This window comes from Paramormyrops kingsleyae, chromosome 12 (assembly GCF_048594095.1).
Source record: "Paramormyrops kingsleyae isolate MSU_618 chromosome 12, PKINGS_0.4, whole genome shotgun sequence".
NCBI classification, from domain to species: domain Eukaryota; kingdom Metazoa; phylum Chordata; class Actinopteri; order Osteoglossiformes; family Mormyridae; genus Paramormyrops; species Paramormyrops kingsleyae.
This window is the reverse complement of record NC_132808.1, coordinates 7,687,332-7,710,337: the sequence shown is the minus strand read 5'-3', so window position 1 is coordinate 7,710,337 and position 23,006 is coordinate 7,687,332. Positions and strand designations below refer to the sequence as shown.

The 23,006-nt window shown below is 45.4% G+C and overlaps 1 protein-coding gene across 1 annotated transcript in view; it reads left to right on the top strand.

Moving 5' to 3' along the window:
• Positions 1–23,006, top strand: part of fgfrl1a (fibroblast growth factor receptor like 1a) — a 74,897-nt gene that overhangs the window by 14,811 nt on the left and 37,080 nt on the right. Inside the window, exon 3 of the mRNA XM_023800060.2 lies at positions 22,331–22,603. Coding sequence (XP_023655828.2) covers positions 22,331–22,603 — 273 coding nt within the window. The remainder of the gene's footprint in view (positions 1–22,330; positions 22,604–23,006) is intronic.

Genomic DNA, 23,006 nt, shown 5'->3' with positions numbered 1-23,006 from the left:
GCAGATTAATGGAGCGTATGGTTATACTCACTCCATACAAAATGTGTGCCCTGGTGCAGCTGCCTGTCAGTCCGGGATTTTCGTCTCATTAGGTAAATTTGAAAATAACAGTGAGAGCTGAGTGTGAATTACATTGTGCTATAAATGATAATTTGCACGTTTCAGCGTGGCTTACGCGCACAGTATACGGTCCCTTACTTTTGACACAGGGTAACACTTCACTTGACAGGACACTAATACTTAGTAACAACTGAGTTACTACTGAAGTACAAAACATGAACAACAACTTGAAAGATGCATCACGATTCATTAATGATGAACAAACGAGATCAGTAATTCATTTGTGTTATTCATTACTTGTTCCTTAAGTAGTTCATTAGTAGCTCCTTCAGTAGTTCCTTAGTAGTTCACAAAGGTTTACAAGATTGACATATAGCAACAAATATAGTAACTGCTTGCAATGAAATATGAATTATGATTCAATGATAATTATGAGAATTATTGAACTTGTGTTATTGATTACTTGTTCCTTCAGTAGTTCACAAAGGTTTACAGAATTAACCGATACAATAAGAAATATAGTAACTACTTCAGATAAAAAATGCATCATGATTCATTATGATGAATTAACATGAGATTGGTATGTAACTAAGACCTAATTTGTGTTTAATTAATACATTAATAAAACTCTAGTACTATTTTATTTCTGCCCTGTTAAGTGTTACCATTACAAGAATATAGAAGCTACACTATGATGACTGTGCTCTTTCTAGTGGAGATCCACAGGGATCGCTGTGTTTGTGGGTGGAATAGCCTGGACTGTTTGACACTGGAAACACTGACATGTGCATGAATCACCCCATGGAAGAGTGTTCTCCTGCTAACCACTGACCATCAGATCACTGGCAGAGTGCTCTGCTGGATAGAATCAGTGTGTTTTTTGGGCACCATTTGTCTCATCACTGCTGCCGTGTCACCATGGCTGGTATTTTATACTCTGAGTACATTATTCCTTATGGGCTCTGGTCTTCAAGAATTTTGAGTGTATTTCTGGCTTTTTTATAGGTGTCCTCAGTCCCAGGATTCAATTTGGCACAACTGGAGACATTTGTTCCAGCAAAACTGACTGCTGGCCTGTGGTTCTGCGGGGGTTGGGGGGGGGTTAGGGTGCCAACACACTCACTGGCTCTATTAGGCCAGCTGTCGCTCGGAATCCTCACTGCAGCAGGAATGTGTGATGTGTGTGAGAGTGGATGGATGGGGGAGGGGCAACGGTATGCTGGTCGCTGAGAGATTAACCTTTCTGTGTGGACAGGAGTTTCCATCTGTCACTTAGGTGGATCTTGTTATGGTGTAGCTGAACTACCAGATTTACTATGGAACAGCAAAGCCAGTACTAGAATCAGCCCAGTTGGAATTAGTGTTAGGGTGAGTCCTACCAGGAAAAACAGAACTTATTTTGAGATCAGCCCAAACAGAATCTGTACTAGGATAAGTCCTACTGTAGAGAAACAGAACAAGTACTGAGATCAGCCCTACCGGAGTCCTACTGTGGAAAAACAAAACCCGTACTGAGGTCAGTTCTACCGGAACCCATATGAGGATGAATCTGTATGAGGATGAGTCCTACTGTAGAGAAACAGAACCCGTACTGAGGTCAGCCCTACCGGAATCCGTATGAGGATGAGTCCTACTGTGGAGAAACAGAACCTGTACTGAGGTCAGTTCTACCGGAACCCATATGAGGATGAGTTCTACCGTGGAGAAACAGAACCTGTACTGAGGTCAGTTCTACCGGAATCCGTATGAGGATGAGTCCTACTGTGGAGAAACAGAACCTGTACTGAGGTCAGTTCTACCGGAATCCGTATGAGGATGAGTCCTACTGTGGAGAAACAGAACCTGTACTGAGGTCAGTTCTACCGGAATCCGTATGAGGATGAGTCCTACTGTGGGGCAGCAGAAGGAGTGTTATGAGGAAAACTTGGCATTCTGTCCACTTGGAAGCTACATACTGAAGAAGGCAACTTAGTGCCAAGGACTGCCTAGGGTTCTCAGTGTTGGTGATTGATGACGAAAGAACAGCTGCTATACAGAACTGGAGTAAGCTGGGTTATATTTTGAACCGAAGAGCGCTCACCCATAGTACGTGCTGACATGTGAGATATTGGGACTGGGTGTGGATCTGTATTTTATACCTCTCACCCTCCTAACTACACAATCATACTTTGTGCACATTTTTCATATTTTTAGTTTCCGTATAGAATGTTCTGACTCTGCTGTGTCAGACGTCGTTCGAAGTAGGTCACATAAAGCATTTAAATAAAATACAGAATACAATGGGTATATCAAAACTGAATTTGTTCCGCTATGCTAATTATTAAGTACATATGCATTACAAATTTTGCTTGCATATGTTTATGTGGTGTGAAATCCGTGAGGACTGTTATCTTTCATTTGCAGACTCCAGGAATTCACACCAGGCATTCTTGTCATCGTCTAGACAATGATCTCCATTTTCATAGCACCTGTGATTCATGGGAATGTGATATAGTAATGCTGTCTTAATAAGACTGACCCAAGTAATAACCTAAGCAATAACACTTAATAACACTGATTAGCAGAAGAACATGGGAATGATGTCTTATCTTTATAAAAACCCTGAATTATTAGATATAACTGAATCATCCAAAGTTTCTATCTATCCATCCTAATGCTCATCTTTGTCAGGGTTACAGTGGGACCTGGCACCTATTCTAGGTGGCAGAGGGCCCAAGGCACCCTGGATGGGATGCCAGTCCATCGCAGGGCACGTGCATGCAGACACAAAGAAACTGTATTAGTTCATTTCCTCTCGCTTGGTATTTGGGATATTACAGCTCCCTCTGAGCTCCCTGCCAGGCAGTCCACATTTTTGCTCCCTCTGAGCTCCCTGCCAGGCAGTCCACATTTTTACTCCCTCTGAGCTCCCTGCCAGGCAGTCCACATTTTTGCTCCCTCTGAGCTCCCTGCCAGGCAGTCCACATTTTTGCTCCCTCTGAGCTCCCTGCCGGGCAGTCTACATTTTTGCTCCCTCTGAGCTCCCTGCCGGGCAGTCCACATTTTTGCTCCCTCTGAGCTCCCTGCCGGGCAGTCCACATTTTTGCTCCCTCTGAGCTCCCTGCCAGGCAGTCCACATTTTTTTAAAAACTTGGACAGTCTGTGGGTCCCCGAGGAACGGTACCATTTAGATATCCAGTTTTACAAAATAAACCTAAAAATTACAGAATAGCTCTTCCCTTTTCACAGTGTTTGAATGTGGTCGTATAGGTGTGACACAGTATTCTGGGACCTCAACAGGCTTGTAAGTGTAGTAATTTAAGCTATGTCTGTTATGTCCGACCAAACTATTTTTCTTGACAATACATTTTACCTGCTCCATGTCAACCAGTGTTACGACTCCTGTGGATAAGTAGAACATTGGTGAAGAATCACAACATGCTTTGAATGTGTTTACTTCTAGACATTCAAAGTCCAGATAACCAGCTGTTTTTTTATCAGATTAAATGATCATAGTATTTACTGATCGTGGTATTGACTTTCCATACCAAGTTACTAAATGCTTATATTCAGCTTTCTTGGTCAGATCACACAGTGGAACAAGCACATTCAAGGCTGACATACATTAAAGACAAGGCTGGTGATGCACATTGTCTCACCCAGACACATATTGAGATGGAGGAGTATCACATGGTGAAATAGGCCTTAATATTTTTTGAGTGTCTTGTTTCTTTTCTCAGCTTAGGTCTGAAGGAACTCAAATCGGCAGATTGCAAAAACTGATATGAGTGGAAACCTAACCAGAAAGGCTCTTTCTGAGACTGGCTGTCTCAGTGCAGATGTGTACATGTCCGGTTTGCCACAAGTGGCGTTACCTCGAGTAGCTATTCCATCTACCAGTATCAACGGAGCCTCATCTTTCATGAAGTCTTTTCAGAAAGTCGTCGTTTTTTTCTGTAACACATAGTCATCACAAAAGGCTATGGTGCTGAATTTTGTTGCTGAATTATGATTTCTTTTTCTTAAAAATAAAATAACTAAATAACAGAAAATCAGGCAATTGCAAATCTCAGCCTTGTGTCAAATAGATAAATGGCTTATAGTGGCTGAAAGAACCATCCTCGGTTTGGACCAAATTGGACATGGCAATGCTTCGAGTGTGGAAAAGGCGTGGAGTGCAAGATGAGAAGCGAGAATGGGAAAGACTCAGAATCTAAAGTATGTGAAGGCTTCATATGTGGGCCTTGCCAATTCCAGGCCTGAATTAAAAAGCATGCAATGAAACTGATTCGATTTCCTTATGCACTGATGGGGTCCCTGAGACCTTGGCTGTGCGTGAGTCTCTGTCTGTGTGTTTGTGCTCTAGCAACCAAAACCAAAAGGGTCTCAGTTACAGCAGGGGCTTACTGGCTGAAACTGTTTGCTAAGCAACAACAAAAAGAACAACAACAATAGTAATAGTAATAATAATAATAGTAGCAATATTAATAGTAGCATAGGTATCTGACACAAGACAGAAGCGTTTGTTTTGTAATCACTGTGTGTCTTGCTTTTATGTTGCTTTGAACAAAAGTGTTAAACAAATGCAAACATACTGTAAATGTTTTGCAGAAAATAAGTTTGGGAAGTCCAGGATTATATGGAGGATACGCATGTAGCAATTATCTTTTTGAATGTTCAGTGTGATGTGGCTGTGGTCAGCCGGCAGAGGCAGAGCAGGAAGGGCAGAGGCAGCAGAGGCAGCAGAGGCAGCAGAGGCAGCAGAGGCAGTGATCACCGGCCGAGCAGCGAGACAGTCTGTCAGTCGCAGCCGTGAGCGGCGTCACGTAATGACAGGTACACGGCTGCCGCGCTGACAGATGCATTTCACGCCACTTGCTGAATTTGTCTGCACGGGGACCCGCTTGGGGGCATGTGCTGTGCACTGGAAATAAACAGTAGCCCCCAAACTGGCCTAATAAGACATTTATGTGTGTATGTGTGCGTGTGTGGTGGAGGGCATCAGGAACTAAAAAAATACCCCCTGTCTTTACATAGATCGGACTGGTGAATATATTGATAGAACCTGAATACAGCACCATGAATAAAGCATGACGTTTTGTGAAGTGCATTGTTCCTGAGTTTTATTTGCATTTTTTGTGTAGTGGGTGCTTATTAAGCAGCTTGAACTATTGATTACTTTGATTTTTACTGTGACCCTAATCTCATATCATGATGGATGGATGGATGGATGAAGTGACTGTAATTTTCCCCATTTTTTCTACATCCTTGAATTATTGTAAGGAGTCAGGAGATCAGCTGTAGGTGGTTATGGTGGTTACATTAGGTGATTATGGAAGACAGTGTTGCTATGCAGTTTTCAGTGTGAGTAAGAGCAGAGTTGAGTCCAGCTTATTTGTGGTTTCATATTTTTGTGGTCCTATCCCATCTGTGGTTCAGTCCCATATGTGGTTCTGTTCCATCTGTGGTTCAGTCCCATATGTGGTTCTGTTCCATCTGTGGTTCAGTTCCATGTGTGGTTCTCTTCCATCTGTGGTTCTGTCCCATATGTGGTTCTGTCCTGTCTGTGGTTCTGTGCTGGGGAGGAGGCTGTGTGACCACAGCTGCTGTTATCCTCCAGCTGTGGAGCCTTGCAATGTGACACGCCGACGGCGCAGAGCCGCCCCCCCCCTGCCCCGGGGGCAGGATGACGGGCAGGCTGGGGTGCAGCGGCTGCCTGAGTGTGGTGTTATGCATTGTGTTGTGGCAGGTTGTTTAAGCACTGTTTTTTTACAAGGGAATGGAAGGGGGGGGGGGGGGGGATTTGCTATGGACTTTGGGGGCTTATTAGGGCTAATCAATTGACTACAGAGATTTCGGGTGAAAACTCTTGTGACGAGGACCTTTGCAGAACAAATTGAGTTAGTCACGCCTGAGACCCAGGCCTGGAATGTGAGAGGGGCACCCCTGTGTGCGAGGGGCTGGAGAGGGTAGGGCCCCGGGAGAGCAGGCGGCACTGCCAATCACAGAGCTCAGAAACAGCCAAAGTCCACCTCCCACCTACAGGCCGACACGGTTTGTGCAGTACTATTCACAAGGACTTAGCCATTGTCATCATGCAAGTAGCTCTCGGTGTCACAAAATTACTTTTTTTCTTACAGTTCTAGGTTGCATTAATCTGTAAATAGTATTTGTATTTGGGATGTATAACATGTTTTTCTTATTCAATATTTGGTACCACTTTACTATAAGGCTTTATAAAGGGTTTATGAATGGTTTATAATCTAGTTATTAATTAGGTTTAATAGTTTGTAAATCATTAATAGACAATAGTTATGACACAGTTTTCTTTTTATTACGGTAAAATGGTACCCAAAATTTTTGTATCAATATTTTGAAACTCTTTTTGTGATACGTCCAAAATAAATGACTTTATGTATAGTAAGCACATCATGTGATGTGTCATGTGGCCATGCATCATGTGACCAGTGTGCGACTGTGCTGGTTGTAGACGCTGCCCTTTTGGTGCCTGATCCCCGTCTGTTTGGGCGATTGCACAAACCATTGTCAAATATTGACGCGTGATTAGGAGCTGTGGTGCTGGCGGCTGATTTGTGCTGGTGGGGGGGGGGGGCACCCTTCAGCAGACAGATAAGAGGGGCTCTGAGGGCGAGCTGGCAAGCCTGTGCTTATCAGTTACACATTAACCCCTCTGCCCAAAATGGGACACATGTCGCGTTCGTGTTCTTGTGACACCTCCGCCTGCCAGGATCACGAGAACGAAGAGGCCCTTTAAATAACTGCCGTAGCGTCCGCTTCGCTTTTCAGTTCCTCCTGCCTTTCGCTGCTCGAGGTCCGGGGGAGGTTGTTGGGGAGCCACAACTGCTCAGCAAGCCAATCTGGGCTGTAAACCGGCACCGCCTCATCTACTGGGGGAGTCGTGTATCACCCACGCCTGCGGAGCTGGCTGCTGGAAGCCCCTGTGTCTTTCCTTCAGGCTCTGGCTTGGTCTTTAGGCCCCTCATAGCAACAGTGACTCCGTCACTTTCTTCGAAGGAGGATCTTTGAGTTCTTGCCTGGCAGCAGACAGGACACAACTGTCATGATCAGAAATATGGCGTCCCGGTTGAATGTAACATGATCCAATAGTCGCTGTGTGTCAAATTAATACTAAACAAATGGAAAGCAATTATGTGTGGTCAGGATCATAGAGGTGGTGGATGGTCTTTGACCTGGAGCCTTTAAATGGTGTTTGTAAATGTGTCTGAGGGGGACTGAGATGTTTGCAAAGGGAAACTCTGAAAGCGTACAGCCAAAGTACACCTCTGTAGGTGGCTCCGGCTGTTTGCCTTCCTGTTTCCTGCCCGATAGTCCCTGACCTACTGATAGTATGTGATGGATGTGGCGAGACCCAGATAGCGGCTTCTCACTGTCTCCCCCTCTGGAGCCCGGCGCCTGTGTCACGTGAGCAGGAGGTAGGTCCCCACAAAGGACGAGGACTCGACCTGCCACCTGTGGTAGGAATGTCCTGCTTTGGGACGGACAGAAGAGAAGCTCTACTGCAACTAGACAGTCCTCCTTCACATGGCATTAAAGAAGCTGTGCTCATGTCTGTAGTGACCTGGCACTAATGTGGCCTGAGGTCTATATTTATTATTACATTCATTCATTCAGCAGATGCTTCATCCAAAGAGGCCTACAATGAAGAAAGTAGGGTCAGCAATTGGTGTTAAGGGCCTTATTCAGGGGCCCAATCATGACGTCACTCTGCAGACCCTAGAATTTGACCCAGCAATGTTACACGCAGCCTAACTCATTGAGCCTCACATGCTGCTTAATGTAGTTTTAATGTTATTCGTGTTTAATGATATTTGCAGCATGTGCATGATCTGGTAAATGATCCCCCCTCATTCATTCATTAAAGTTCTCCTAGTGTGTGAGCAGATGACTGTGTGAGGGCAGCAGGCCGTGTGTGAGATTGCTGACAGACTTTGCGTGTCTCCTGGGTGTCTGTGTGTGTCTCTATCACCGCCCCCCCCTGGGTGAATGCTATGCATACCCTCCTAGCCGGCGCAATGATAAGACTTACGATAAGCAGGCGTGTAAGTCGATTAGTGAAAAAGGCTGACATAGCATATGCTCTCAGTCCCCTCCCCCCCCCCTTGTACGACCTACAAAGACAGGGGGAGGGGGCTCTGTTTATTGGGACCTGAGTGTTTTCAGCAGAGGCACGTTCTGCTCCTTTGGATTTTGTGCCACTCTGCCTAAGCGTCACCAGACTTTGCTGGTTTTCCCACCTTTGATTTTGGTCCCAGTATGGACTGAATGTTAGTGGTTTCACAGCTGGGACTGTAGCAGATGTTACTGGTCTACCAGTATGCCCCCAACCTTACCTACCTGCTTGTACCTTGTTTCACGGAGTAAATATAATAAGGGGTAAAATCCTGGCTGTTCTTCATGTACCAAATTCGGTGATTCTTAAAGGCAGACCTTCTAACCAAACACGGACACTGGATGGTATCTGCACGCCTTCCACACAGACGCCTCCCTCGCTTGACCAAGATCATCGTTCCTCCCGCTGACCGGCCCTTCAGATGAGCACAATCACGCACCGTTGGCCATTTATTAATGAGGCCGGACAAAGGCTAGAGAGAGGAAACCATGCAAGGTCAGCACCCATTCAGATAGCCGGCACTCAGGGTCAGGACACTGGTATGTATGAGTGTTGGCACCTCCTAGCTCTCTGCTGCCTCCTTCTCCTGTGGCTGGATGAGGAACCTCACTGTAAATCTGGCGCCTTTGGAGAAAGTCACAGACAGTGGAGTGAAAGTTCAAGGTTTGCCTGTTTGGGGTGGAGTGATGAACACAGGCAGCGTAATGCAGAGCTGCTAAGGGAAAGCCTTACAGTGTCAGCGGCGGTTTGACAGCACAACACAGGGTGCAAAGGCATCACGCAGTCAATGGCTGCTTCCTCAAAGCCCAGCCCCAGTTTCATTGTTTGTAGTCGCAAGATACCTACGAAAATATATTAAACATGCTCGCTACCGATATAACCATCAAATGAAGAGAACACTTTCTGCAGTAGCAAAAATGTTGGCTTTTTAGCCGCTCTTAGCAGCCACGGTTGATCATACGGCTTCCATATGTGACTAATACACCTTTCAGTGGGTTGAAAATAAATAATAAAAAAGCCACGCTAAAAATATATCTGCTGTATAGTCTGGAAACCGTTTATTGCTAGATGTCCTACAAACTAATGGGGGGAAGTGTTTAGCAGAAAAGCTAAACTTAATGCCGTTCTGTCCATTTCAAAGGGAAAAGAAATGAAACAGCCCTCAAGTATATTGCTGAAACCTTTCCGACTGTCCTGAACACACCTTGGTTCATTATTCCATGTACTGCACAAAAGATGAAAAGATAAAAAGATGTTTTTTTTTGACAAGAAGATGTAACGGGGGCGTGGCGGCTAGGGAGCGGAATCTGGCCCAGCTGTGCCGATTCAATGCAAATCCGAGAATGCAAATAGGCGAGTGTGACACGACGGCGGCTCGCGCTTTCAGCCGCATCGCCCGCAGCTGCCGTCAGCCCCAAATCCGCTTGATCTGTGGATCCAGACCTGCCGCTGAATGGAGGGAACATGTCAGGGCGCACTCTTACGCCGCACATCGCGTGTGGAGCGGCGGGGCCGGTGGGGGGCTCTGCCTCCTGGGATTTGGATGCACAAACACTGTACGCTAGGATGCATTTTATTTCAGTCTTTCGAGTAGGAGCAGGACTTCAAGGCTGACACCGCGTGCGTCGGAGGCACCGCGGCCTAGCTTGAGCGGCTAGCTAAACGCGAGAGCTTAGCCGCTGGCTGCGTGTCTCGGGACCCTTCCAGAGCGGAATTCCGCGGGATCACTGGAGAGCGGGTTTAGCGGGTTTAGCGGGCGTCCGGTGACTCCCGGCACGGTCCCTCCTCCGGCTTCACGGTGCACCAGCAAACCTCTTAGCGCTCCGCAACTTATCCTCTGAGCATTGAAGTATTTCCTGCTATTTGTTTTTGCTATGAGATTACCCCTCCCCCTCCCCTGTCCCCCCACCCCCAACTGGCTAGCCAGCTCCATCAGGCTCTGCGTCATGGGTCTGTGCTATCATAAAGGAGAGTTTCTCAGTTTCCCAGAAAAACAGTTCGGAAAACCTCCACTGAGCCAGGCTCTCTCTCTCTCTCTCTCTCTCTCTCTCTCTCTCTCTCCGTATCTCTTTGTCTCTGCCTCTGACTCTCTCTTGACTGGTGGACAGCTTGAGGATGTCAGCTCTGGTTCCGCTGAATCCGCTGATGTGAAGACAACAGTTAATGAAACTGCTTTGTATTCTGCGCCTTGGTGTTAAATCTTGCCCGATAAACTGACGGTAAAAGTTCTTTCCAAGGCGATTTCCCTTGAATCTCCTTGCAGAACTCGAGGGCCACGTATTCATTGCACATTTTAAGTAGGCTAAACCTCTTTAATTAACATCAACGTAATCAGTAACTCAAATTCAAATGGATGACTGAAGGATGTTAATGACTGCGCTGCCACATGTTTTAGGTAAAGCTAAATCGTTACTTCAAGGTTCTAGGAAAAAAGACTGACATCGGGCCAAGGTCTTGATTTGAGGGCTGCTGGCATGGCTCCGTTCTGCCTGTTGTCACGGTGATTGCGACAAGCATCTGTGTAACTGCGGCCCAAACATGCCTCTCCGCGCAATTTTGTCTCTCACCGTCTGCTGTAAAGAGTCAGCAGGGTACGATTCCAGGAGCCAATTAGCAGGTACAAAGCGCACATGTGCGTCGGCCGCGGCCCATCGGAACAGGCCCGGCGATACACTTCCGCCAGCTCTTTGAACTTCTGTTTTCTCACCAGCTGTGTTTATTGGTCTGTTGTCTGGGCCAGATCTGGTCCAGCAGTGGGGTGTCAGCCCGACGATGTCCTTTCTCCTGGGGAGAAAGGGTCGACAACAAAAGCGCTGTTGGGTTGGGGCAGCCGGGAGCGAGCCTGATGAGAGCCCAGACGCTGGGGAAGCCTGCTGCCGTATCCATCCACACAGAACCAAGTCTATCACCATCTACATTAATGAATTAGGTTAAAATCATTCATTCATTCATTCATTCATTCATTCATTCATTCAGTCAGTCATTTTCTGTACCATGGGGATCCAAATCCCAGAAACATGCGGCAAACCACACGACAGGACATAACCCAAGATGGGATGCCAACCCATTGCATCTTTAAAATAATTAGATTAAGTAATTTTGGATTTTAAAAGTCCTGGACTAGAGATCTAAAAATATTGTATAACAAACGATGTAACAGATGATGTGGGATCTGTAGGCATATCTGAGGTGGTGCACCTCCTCATCTCCACCTCCTCAACTCCTCCTGCCCTCCTAGGTACCTTCACACTCTGAATTATAAAAGGTACAATGAATCCAAAATAGCCCCCCCCACCCAGAACACACCCCCCAGTTGTCCCCATAGGGCAGCTCACAGCGCACGCCAGGGGATGCTTTTGCGGGCAGAACGCGAGGTACGAGGCGAGAACGTTTGCGCTGAAAGGCTCTCTCAGCACCTGCTATGACCCACCCCCCCCTCCCGGGCCCCCCACAGAGCCCGCTGCAGTGGTTCTTAGTTCACGCTCAGGAGGGCTGCCATATGAGTGGGTCTCTGACTTCGCTGTAGTACTGTCAGCTAACAGGCCTGCTGTGGCCAGTGGCTCACCAGGCCTGCCTCTCCCAGCTAGAAAAGGGGCCACCGTATGAGTGGGTCTCTGACTTCGCTGTAGTACTGTCAGCTGACAGGCCTGCTGTGGCCAGTGGCTCACCAGGCCTGCCTCTCCCAGCTAGAAAAGGGGCCACCGTATGAGTGGGTCTCTGACTTCGCTGTAGTACTGTCAGCTGACAGGCCTGCTGTGGCCAGTGGCTCACCAGGCCTGCCTCTCCCAGCTAGAAAAGGGGCCACCGTATGAATGGGTCTCTGATTTCGCTGTAGTACTGTCAGCTAACAGGCCTGCTGTGGCCTGTGGCTCACCAGGCCTGCCTCTCCCAGCTAGAAAAGGGGCCTTGTTACTCCCCCTAACCCCTCCAAAGCTACATTTTTGTATTTTACTTTAGTTAAAATCTGCTCTCCCAGTGGCCGATGTACCCCATGGCTGTCAGGGCTTCCTCTGGCCTCTTGTGAATAATTTATCCCTCATGTAGACACTCGTATTAAGGGAACCTTGCTGTTAGAAAAGAACAACATCTCCTACTGCATATACAGTGTACAGAATGCGCTGAAACAACCTTAAACGACACAGTATGCTGCTGCTGGGGTGTATATAGCAATTGGTAATGGGCATCGTTAGACATACCTAAATGTACACTTCCTAATATGTGCAGTGTATGAGGTGTGTAAGAGCGTAAACATTATAGGCATTTAAATAGAGGCCGCAGGGTTTATAAGCCTGTGAGAGGCCCTATGGTGTCAGGTCACTGGCGGTTATGGTGTAGATGAGCAGACAGACATGTTATCTAGAGAAATAATACAGGATTGCTAGAGATGTGCTAGAGAGGAGGGCCAGGGCTCTGTGGTGAGGGCTGTGTGAGCAGCTTAGGGAACGTGGGCATGAGGTGCCAGATCCTTAGGCCACCAGGGCTTAAATGGGACACAGATTATCACTGGAATCCAGTGGATGCCTTTTGGAAATTTGTATTCTGCCGCACCTGTGGAAGCTGAATGAAGAGAGCAGGAAGCCGGCCGGAGAAGTGCCTTTCCAAGAGCAACACGGGCCGGAAGTGCTGTTGGTGAGAAGGCAGGGCAGTAGCGGCCACATCCAGCCTTCGGCGGACGAGCCCCTTTTGTAGGGCACAGACAAAGGGAGCGGGGAAGTGCCCCCGGTTTGTTGTCTTAACAGATCCCGTCTTCTGCCTGCTGTCGGCCGCGCTGAGCCACAGGTGTTCTCTATTCGAGCACTTGTCAGTGCCAAAGCAGCTTTTTAATGATGTATTTGTGCCGAATTGTAAGGGCGAATCGTTCTTGTGTGAACACACCCCCCATTTGCAGTTTTACCGCTGCGCAGGTGTTTTGTGGGGAAAAAAGGAGAGAGAGAAACACCGGGCAGGTTTTTGTTTAGTTTAGCTTCCCAGTCGTTCACACGCATGGTATGTCTCGATCGCCTCCGAAACAGTGATCTGGACTCGCGGGAATTTGCCAGCAGGCCCATGTGACCATATGAGACATTCTATAGCCCCACCCATTTCCCAAAGAGAGTATGTGATTGGTCAGGCTTGAGAGCACACTTTACTCATGGTCATTGGAGCAGAAGATAAGGAGAAAGCTGTGAAGGTTGATTGCTCTGCTTGACTTACTACTATGCCACCATATTTATTGTGCCTATAATATTAATATCACTCAGACACTGGAAAAGTCAAAGACGATGGGCCTCTAAAAATCACATGACAGGAACGAAAAATGAATTATTGACCCAGAAATTCAGCTGATGTAAAGACTCAAAACGTAAAAGTCTTGCATCCTGTAGGTTGCCTTGGGGTCAGGTGTCTGATATATGGCTGGTCACACTGCAGTAATGCTGCTGTGTCCTGCCGTGTTTCAGCTGGGGAGCCGTTTCGGGGGGGAGAGCGAGGCCGTGTGACGGTGGCTCCGGTTCAGGCAGACATACCCCGGGGCTGAGGACAGTCACAACTGCCATGCTTCACTAATGTAAGCAATTGACCTAATGACACTGAGAATAGGTCTGCTGTCTGGCTGAAGGGCATCTGAGTGTGTGTGTGTGTGTGTGTGTCTGTCCATCTGCCCCCCACAATGTAATAAAACCTGTTATTTCGATGTTGTGGGGGACCATTTTTCAGGTCCCCGCAAAGATCTGTGAGTGCATTCAAAAACTAAAAATGCCAAAAGTCTTGTATTTTGTTTGGTTACTTATGGTAAAGGCTGGGTAGGGGTTTTGGTTGTCATTTTTGGGATTAGGGTTTTGTCCATAGAAATGAATGGAGAGTCCCCACAAAGATATGAATACAAACGTATATGTGTGCGTGTCTGAGTGTGTGTCTGCCATTGTGTGTGAAAGTGGAGAGGATTCATGTCTTGCAGTAAGGGGGGGAGCGGGGGGCTAAATGTCAGGAACATGTTCTGTGCACCTGTGCGAATATGTGCATTTCATATTTTAAGACTAATATTTATTTACCTCTCACAATAATAGGTAGTCAAGCATTCGTAGAATATTCATAAGCAGCATGTAAGTATACCTTAATATCCAAACATACCTTATCACTTTTATTATACATTAATAACATACATTATGTTTGTTATTATCATATAATTTTGTTTTAAATGTATGTCAAAGCTGTTCAGTTAGGATGTTAAGGTATACTTACATGCTGCTTATGAATGTTCTATGAATACATAATGAAGGTGCAGTGAATGTTCTATGAATACATTATGAAGGTGCAGTGAATGTTCTATGAATCCATTATGAAGGTGCAGTGAATGTTCTATGAATCCATTATGAAGGTGCAGTGAATGTTCTATGAATCCATTATGAAGGTGCAGTTAATGTACAGCATTACCCAGTAATGGCACAGACATGTTTTTAGTTTTAAATTAAATATTGGAACGTTACTCTGCAGGTTATCTGCCATAGATACATCTCTATACTATAGTGCTCTAGAGGTTAGTAGGATCACAGCTGTCTGTTAATAAGCACCTCAAGGTCACAGTGGTCTGTTAGTGGGACAGTGAGATTACAGTAGTTTCCTAATGGAACTTTGGAATCATAGTGGTCTGTTAGTGGCACGATGAAACCATATTTGTCTGTTAATAAGTACCTTAAGGTTATAGTGGTTTGTTGGTGGGACACTGAGACCTTGCTGGTCAGTGTCAGGAATTAAAAATCCTTTGAAGTTCGTCATGATTGGCCTTTGGAGACTTTGGAGGCATGTCAGGAATACCCATCAGCCCCTTCTATCACCCTATATACCGGGGAAGCCCCTCAGCAAGCGTGCAAATTTGTAGGTGGCTATGCGATTGCCCACTAATGCTAGGTTATGCTCTGCGTTTGGTAGATGCAAATAAATGGTTTAGACTATTTGGGGCTTCCAGGACCAGCCAAGGAATCTATAAATCACACATTGTTGTGACTGATTTCTGCATCTGACTTTGGATTGCTCAATCAGTGCCCACTTTCCACAGAACGTCATCCTCTTGCCAGTGTTTAGAGAGTGCATGTATTTTTGGCAGCTGAGAATGTGCTTGCCATGGCTCAGGAGAAGCAGTCGGAGAATCTCCAAGGTTGGACCAAAAGCCTGGGGCAGCCAAAGTTAGCATGAGCATGAGCAGCATTCCAGATCCCAAGCCCCAACTGACACATACATCATGCAAAGTGGAAGAAGCAACAATAAAGAATGATATATAACTAATAATCAAGAAAATCTTATGTCGTCTTGGTCCTTCAGTTATCCGTATGCATTTAGGAAGGTAGCTGAGCAGTCAGGAAGCAGTTACATTAGCAAAGAATTTTCTTAAATCAACTTGAGCGTTTTCTGCTCATTTTGCGTAGATTTTATTGCCCATTGTTTCTACTTTGGTTCTTTGTTGTGTTTAATCATCTAGCGGAGCTTAGAATGCCAGGGAATGAGACCAGAAAGCTTCTCTAGATCCAAAAGACAGCTCATTGGTTCTCATTTGGTACTGGAACGCTGCAGCCGCTGTGCCGTGGAGCAGATTCAAGGCTGGAGCTTTAATCCTTGAGCAGAGGGAGTGGGTGACATGTAATATAGGGAAGGGGAGCCTCCCAGACATTCTTTGGTCATCTGACCTTGGCTCTGGTTTTGATGCCTCTTCAACACTTCTCGCTTTCAAGGCAGTTAAGAGCATTAGCAGGGTGAAGGGAGAGCGTCTTGTTCCTCCTTCATCTGACATATCATGCTGACCACGTTCACCCGCGGCGCTGATACCTCATTTAAGTTTCTGATGACCTGGCCCTTTGATTTTCTAGAGCGCCTTGATTCTGATTGTGTGGAAGTCACTACCACTCCCTCAAGTAAAATAAGACTCATTTTGAGATAAAAATTTATTCTTTGGCCCAAGCTTTTTAATCTCCCTAAGGACAGGATGTAGAGGAGTGAAGGTGGGTTGGAAAAGGAATTTGTGACCTGATGGCTGTTTTATGCTAGAAGTGAAAACTGTAGAAATAGGTGAGCACATAGAGATCGTTGGAGACTTGCATAGATCTATCAATCAGTAAGGGAAGTTAAAACAAGTTCTTTTATAACAATCCAGGAATGAGTTTAGTTGTGTTGAAACTGTAGCACAGTTACAGGCAGGTCAGATTTCCTTTCTTACAGGCTTTCCTACCTCTTCAGCCAGATCTGTTAGAGTCAGTCATCTCCATCTCTTTGTGTTGGAGTGTCCTCAGCTGGGTTTCTAAGAGAGCAGTTTCCATGGACGGAGCTTCCAGGAGGTTGACGTTCACTCTGATCTGTGCTCATGCCCCATCGTGCTCACTGTGGCCCCCTTAAGGGCCCCGAAAATGCTGGCACCAAAATACTGTAGCTAAGCCCTACTTAAGAGTTCATAATCAAAAGCATTCCATTGCTCTTAAGTGCCCTTTGTGGCCAGAAATGTGCCAGTACAAATGTTGTGCATCAAGCTATTTTAATACTGAAAGGTCGTGATCTGATTGGAGTTTGGTAACAGATTTCGTCCCCGGGTAAGGAACTGGTCTTTGGATATATGCACAGAGCCAAGAAACACTCAGGAAATGGAAGCAGTTTGACCTCACTGGCAGCATTAGGCATGCGGGGTGGTGGTCACAGCAAGGGGGAAAGTGTGGGGAGGAATGTTACTCGAGGTCTGGGCTGGAATCTGGGCGCTTTATGAGGTTCCCCCCTTGGTGGTAGACATTCCAGACCTGTATGTTTGCTGCCCTGAGGGTGACTCTCTTAAAGGCAGAGCAAAAGGCTACGTAGAGCATGGCTCCTGCTGCCCACAGAAACACACTGCTAGACATGGAAAGCTGCTTAGAAAAAGCTCGTACATTTTTGTCAGTGTACAATTCACCCTGTACAATATATGGATCAATCCACCGAATGTACATATTAATATTATTGAGCAAGATGGAAATTTTGTGATTGTGCATGTTAAATAGAAAAGTAATTGTGGTTATTAGGAATGAGGCCTGCAGAGGTGATTGAATGTCTACCCATTGGTTATGGGCCAGGTTACTTCCTGGACATATTCCATGGAATTACATGCTGTCCTTCCCTTAAAATGAGCACTGGTGCTGTCTACGTTGGGTTTCAATTATCTAGACGTTTCCTTCACTTCGACCATCCGAAGACACAAGTTTTCCATAAACTAGCAATTCTCAAGCACCTGTAAAAGCGGCCCACAGAAGAGCAAAAGCTCACGATGATGCACTAGCATTCTGTCACAGATGTTCCCTGCCTTACGACCCAAGCTTCGTAGGCTCTGTCGTCATGCAGCTTGCTTTCTGCATTAGCTAGGAAAATCCATAGAACAACAAGTGGCCCTGTTTCACGGCACAGTCCTAAATTATCCTGTGTGTCTATGGGGAATATTTGAGGCTGTTATTGGATTTAAGGTTCAGAGTGCCTGGTAGACTTTGAGATAACACATTGTGGGAGTGGGAACAGCCAGGATTCAGAATTTTTAGCAGCTACAGAAGGTAATACATTTAAGTTTAATGGCTAAAACACATTTAACGTTAATGTTTCCTGTGGCTACTGGTTTCTCCTGCACACACATTGACAAATATTTAACAAACCTCCTAAGAAAACACTTCTGGTAACCTGAAAAAACACAAAGAAAGCAGCTAACAGGAACCTGAAAATCCACAGGATACCTTGTTCATCAAGCTTTTGCACTTGGTAAAATAAACATTTTTACGTTTTCTTAGATGTGAGTTTCGTATATTTTTTTTGCGAAAATGTGGGCGACTTATTACATTTTCATTGCACCATGGATTCACCAGAAACAAAGAATTAGGAACCATATGGAGGATATTCTCATCTTAAACAGATTAAATATGGAAACAAACATTTGTTTAAACTGAATGCACTGATGGACATATGGAATATTTGTGTTGGGTGACTGTTTTTTCTGAATAGGCATTCAGAAATAAATGAAAAAGAACAGGGTGAATAATCTACCAGTATTCTGTTTAGTTTTCTGTTTCTGTTCATGTACTGTGATTTCTTGTGGACACATAGGATATTGTCTGGTCATAAACAATATTAATATTCCCTTTGAAGGAAGCTGTCTCATTCTACCATCTGTTGACTTTGTCCTTTGTGTGCAAAGATAAAAAAATGAAACAAAACTATAAAGTATATTATGAAAGGTCTATGTTTTGATCCCCTGGCTCGAGAACTCAAGCATGTTTCAAACCTGAACTACTGTCAGCTGCTTGGTCCCTAACTGAGCTGCGGTGAGCCCAAGGGTCTTTCCAGAAATGGGCCCGCGGAAGGATTTGAGGGAGAGAAAGAGAGTGCCGTAAATCACCAGCAGGAGCCTGTCTGCTCTTACTTGCAGCCTGAGATTTCAATCTGTGCGAAGGTCTGGCACGAAGCTTAGACTGGCTCTCCCACGAGAGGGCCGACATATGTGGAGAGTGGCTCCAGCAAATTCCTGCTTGTGACTAATTTGTTTTTCACACCTTCGCTCTACAGTAGGTGATACGCTGGGCAGGAACTGCAGGCCAGCAGCCCGTTCACTGGAGAATGACAAAAGCTTGAGCACACGACTGCATGCTGGGATATGACTTTGTTCCACTTGTAATTGCCATTTCGTTTATCTGGTTTCCACTTGTTATGAAAAAATATAGACTCTTTAAATCCTGTTAACTTTAACTTATAAGTGGTGGAAATTTCATCGACAGACTATCTCAGCTGAAGATTCCCCAGTGGCCAGTCACGTTTTAATGTTTGTACCAGCACCTATAGAAAAAAACTGGGCCTAACTGGGCCATATTGGTTAGCAGTATCTGTGATCTCACTTTTGATGCCATGTAGCGTACTGATGCAAAACTTTATTTATTTCCGATATATATCATTAACACTCGGCCCTGTTTGTTTTATGCAAACCTACTCAACGACCTACCCAATATCTATGAGACTAGAGTGTATTAAACCTGAAATTACCCCTTTAATAACAGCAGCATGCTTTTAGCACATTGGTCTAATGCAGAGAGGAATATTTACAAGCTCTGCCCTTTTCAGCCCTGGAAGAGCCATCGACAAGGCAAAACAAGGCAGAGGCCATGAAATGGTTCAGCTGCAGTCGAGCCGGAGAGACGTGGCTGACTGACAAGCGCCGCGGTTGCACTTTCCCCGCAGACATAAACAATGACACGTATAATTTCCTGCCTGAGCTGGAATGGCACGGCCCCGTCTGCTGGGGCAGCCGAGAAGCTCGCGGCGGCCCGGGGGTGACTGCCTGGGGGCGGCGGCCCGGGGGCGGCCTGGGAGATCCTTCCGGCAGGGCAGGCCAACCCCGTGCTGTGAGCGGTGCAGGGGCATATGGCCGAAATGAGACAGTGACGACTTCCACTAGCCGCCTCCTGGTTAAATGGCACTGTGTGACTCCAGTTATCGAATAAGAAACCTTCTAGAACATTCTGCCACATTTCACAGGCTTACTGCGTTTTTCTGCCTCTCTCTAGTACAGTACAAAGCATTTATCAGGCATCGTCGGCTATGATGCAGTTATTTATTCTTGAGTTTGAGGTAAATATTATACACACTTGTCAAAACAGTAATTCAAAAAAAAAAAATAAAGATGTTGTCTTAATGGTTGATGGAGAATTTGCTCAGTGCTTTTGTTAAATGGCATAAACAGGATCTACAAAAATTTTGTTCAATTTAGAATGGAAAATCTTGGTAAAGCATGTATTATATAACCAGTGCAGGATTCTTATAAAGCCTTTCAAGAAGAATTGTTGAGCTCCACAAATAGTGGGAATACAGAGCTTATTTCTAAGGTTGAACTGAACACGATAAATATTGTAACATGAGAGCATGACTGAAAGAACACAAGTACTTTATTTAGAGTGAAAGAATCACTTTTGGGCTTTGTACTTGAAGATCTGAAAGTTTTTGTGAATAAATACATTGTACGTTATCTTCTTTTCCAAATACATGGTCTGGGCCATTTGACCTTCCTGTGGAATTTCCTTTAGCTAATTGTATTTAACATGTTAATAAAATTCTCTTTGAAGTGTATTAGTGAAGAAGTCTTCAAGGTTCGGGAATAGTGTGGGGTGTGTTGGCCATATGTTCACTAAAAACATTGCAGCTCTCTGGCCCAAAAAGTTCTGGCCTTGAAATACCGTACTGTATGTGTACATAATTGCTAAGAAACTGCCACTGTTCTGACAATTTTGACATATTGAAGCTATTCATCAAGGTGGAAGAAGTACATCATTAGAGTGAATTGTGTTGCTTTGTCATTTTCACCCTTATATTCACTCCTGTCCCCTTTCCTGAGTCATTCTGTCTCCTCTTGTTCTCCCTATTTCCTTCACTATCTCCTGTTTCATTCTTTTCTGGCATTTTACTTCCTGCTCACTACTGTTCCCACTCCATGCTGCACAATATGCATAGAGTCATAATTGCAATACGCACAACATTAAAACATGACGTCCTAGCTGGGAATAGAACCCCTAGTCTCATGCGTTCCATTTACCAACTGCTGTAATATTAACTTAGCTTCCTCCCACATGCTAGGGTAGTAGAGGCATGTTGAGATAAGCCAGTATGAACGTTTCTAATTAACAGCAAAGAGCCTTGCTTCATGGTGGCTGGCTTCTCCCTTTTGATCTTATATGTAGTGTAAAACTAGGGAAAGTAATTATATTCTACGTTGTTTTGCATTTTCTGGATGAGGTGCTGCCCCAATTATTTCAATCTGGTTTCAGCATCTCTGGGGAATTGAACATTAGGTTCATTAATTGAATATTTTCTCCCTAATCAGAGGCCAACTGAGTTGAACTGTAATTCTGCCCTGCAATGCTGATCATGAGGTCAGCATCACCTACCACACTGAAATTTTCAATCAGCACCGAATCTCAAAACACATCTAGTCTCCAGGCCCTTGTCTTCCAAGAGGACCTCATGTCTACATGTCTACATAAACCATTCCATTTTGTAGACTAATACTGACCACACAGGCAGACTGAAGGTAATGGCTTCTCAGTAATATTTAAAATGCCTAAAAAAAATGAATAGAACCTTCTTCCAAAGGAATAATAAAAAGGTATATCTAAACTCAACATAAAAGTCATATAGATACATAAATCCCATGACATAGATGCTGCAGAAGAATAAACTTTAAGAGCTAAACACCACTAACTTTTGCCTTACACTTTGAGATTTAATGTTCTCCACTAGAAAAGTACCCTGCCTTTCCTTGAATTGGGGTATGTTCTGGTGTCTCTTGGGCTGGCCAGCTCCACACCCCTTTATGAGGGGGGAGGGGTGGGGGTGGGGAAGAGGGCGGTCTAATGAGAACTCATTAAACCAGGGGCATGGCAAAGAGGGCCTGGAATTATAAGGATCCAGATGGTCTGCATCATCGAGACTCAAGAGGAATAATTACTGCTGCTTTTTTCCTGGCTCATGGAGATCTTTGTCCAACAGGAACTGCTTGCAGAACTACTATCCATCTCAAAGGTTGACTAGTCTGCTGGGCTGGGCCATGGCTGCCTGATCTCAAATATACTCCCATCAGTGATTTTCATATACCCATTGTTCTATAATACCTGATAGAGATGACCTGTTTGTACAATTCACTATGTTGCATGGAGGAATTCCAGAACTCTGGAAGAGGACTTTCACAAAAAACGTCCCAAACTGGGATTCAAAACTCAGCTTGAGTACTTCATGCAGTCAGAATGTCCTTACGTACTTATGTCTGCTCCTACTATGTACTCCATAGCCCCCCCTAATGGTTTTGTAGGATGTATATATATTTATTTTTATATGGGATCTCATTAACCTGAGCAACACTGGACTGACCAGATTAACAACCAGTGGAACTAGTCTTTCGCTCTCAAAGCTGTTAGTGCTTCAGATCAGTGTTTCCCAGTCCAGTCCTTGGGGATCCACAGACAGTCCATGTTTATGCTCCCTCCCAGCTCCCAGTAAAAATGTCTGATGGGCAGCTTGGAGGGAGCAAAAACATGGACTGGCTGTATGTTCCCAAGGACTGGACTGGAAAACGCTGCTTTAGATCTGCACTGCGTGAGTTTGTAAAAGCTGCTCCTGATTCTTCCCAAGGTCCTCCCCGCGTGTCGGAGCAGGTGGCCCACCGGCAGACGGTGAGGATCGGCCGCACCATGAAGCTGCCGTGCCCTGTGGAAGGGGACCCCCCTCCCCTCATAATGTGGACAAAAGATGGCCGCAACATCCACAGTGGCTGGACGCGCTTCCGTGTGCTGCGCCAGGGCCTGAAGATCAAAGAGGTGGAGGCCGAGGATGCGGGGACCTTCGTCTGTAAGGCCACCAACGGCTTTGGCAGCGTCAACATCAACTACACGCTCATCGTCATTGGTGAGTCCCCCCCTTTGCTGGGGGGCAGGGCCGCCTTTCTGGTTTTCCATGGCTGAGCATGGAGTTCCTTTCAATAACATGGCATTGATGTAGCAGTGCTGGTCCTGTTCTCCTCTGAGCTGGAGTAGGTCTTCCTGCACATGTGCAAGTCAAAGCCTAATAACAGCTTAGGCCGCAAACAGAGCCAAAGCAAATGGCTTTGTTTAGTCTGGCCCTTAAGTGCACTTCTCAGGTGTTTGTAACTTTTACTGTGGTACCCTTTCTGCCATCCATTCACAGGTAGACCAATTTTGATTTCTACACATGCTAAGTTTAACCCGTGATTATGAACAAAATCGGTACAACTTTATAATAAAACTCCCTTTTGCCACTTATAAATGGTAGTGACACATTAATAAAACCT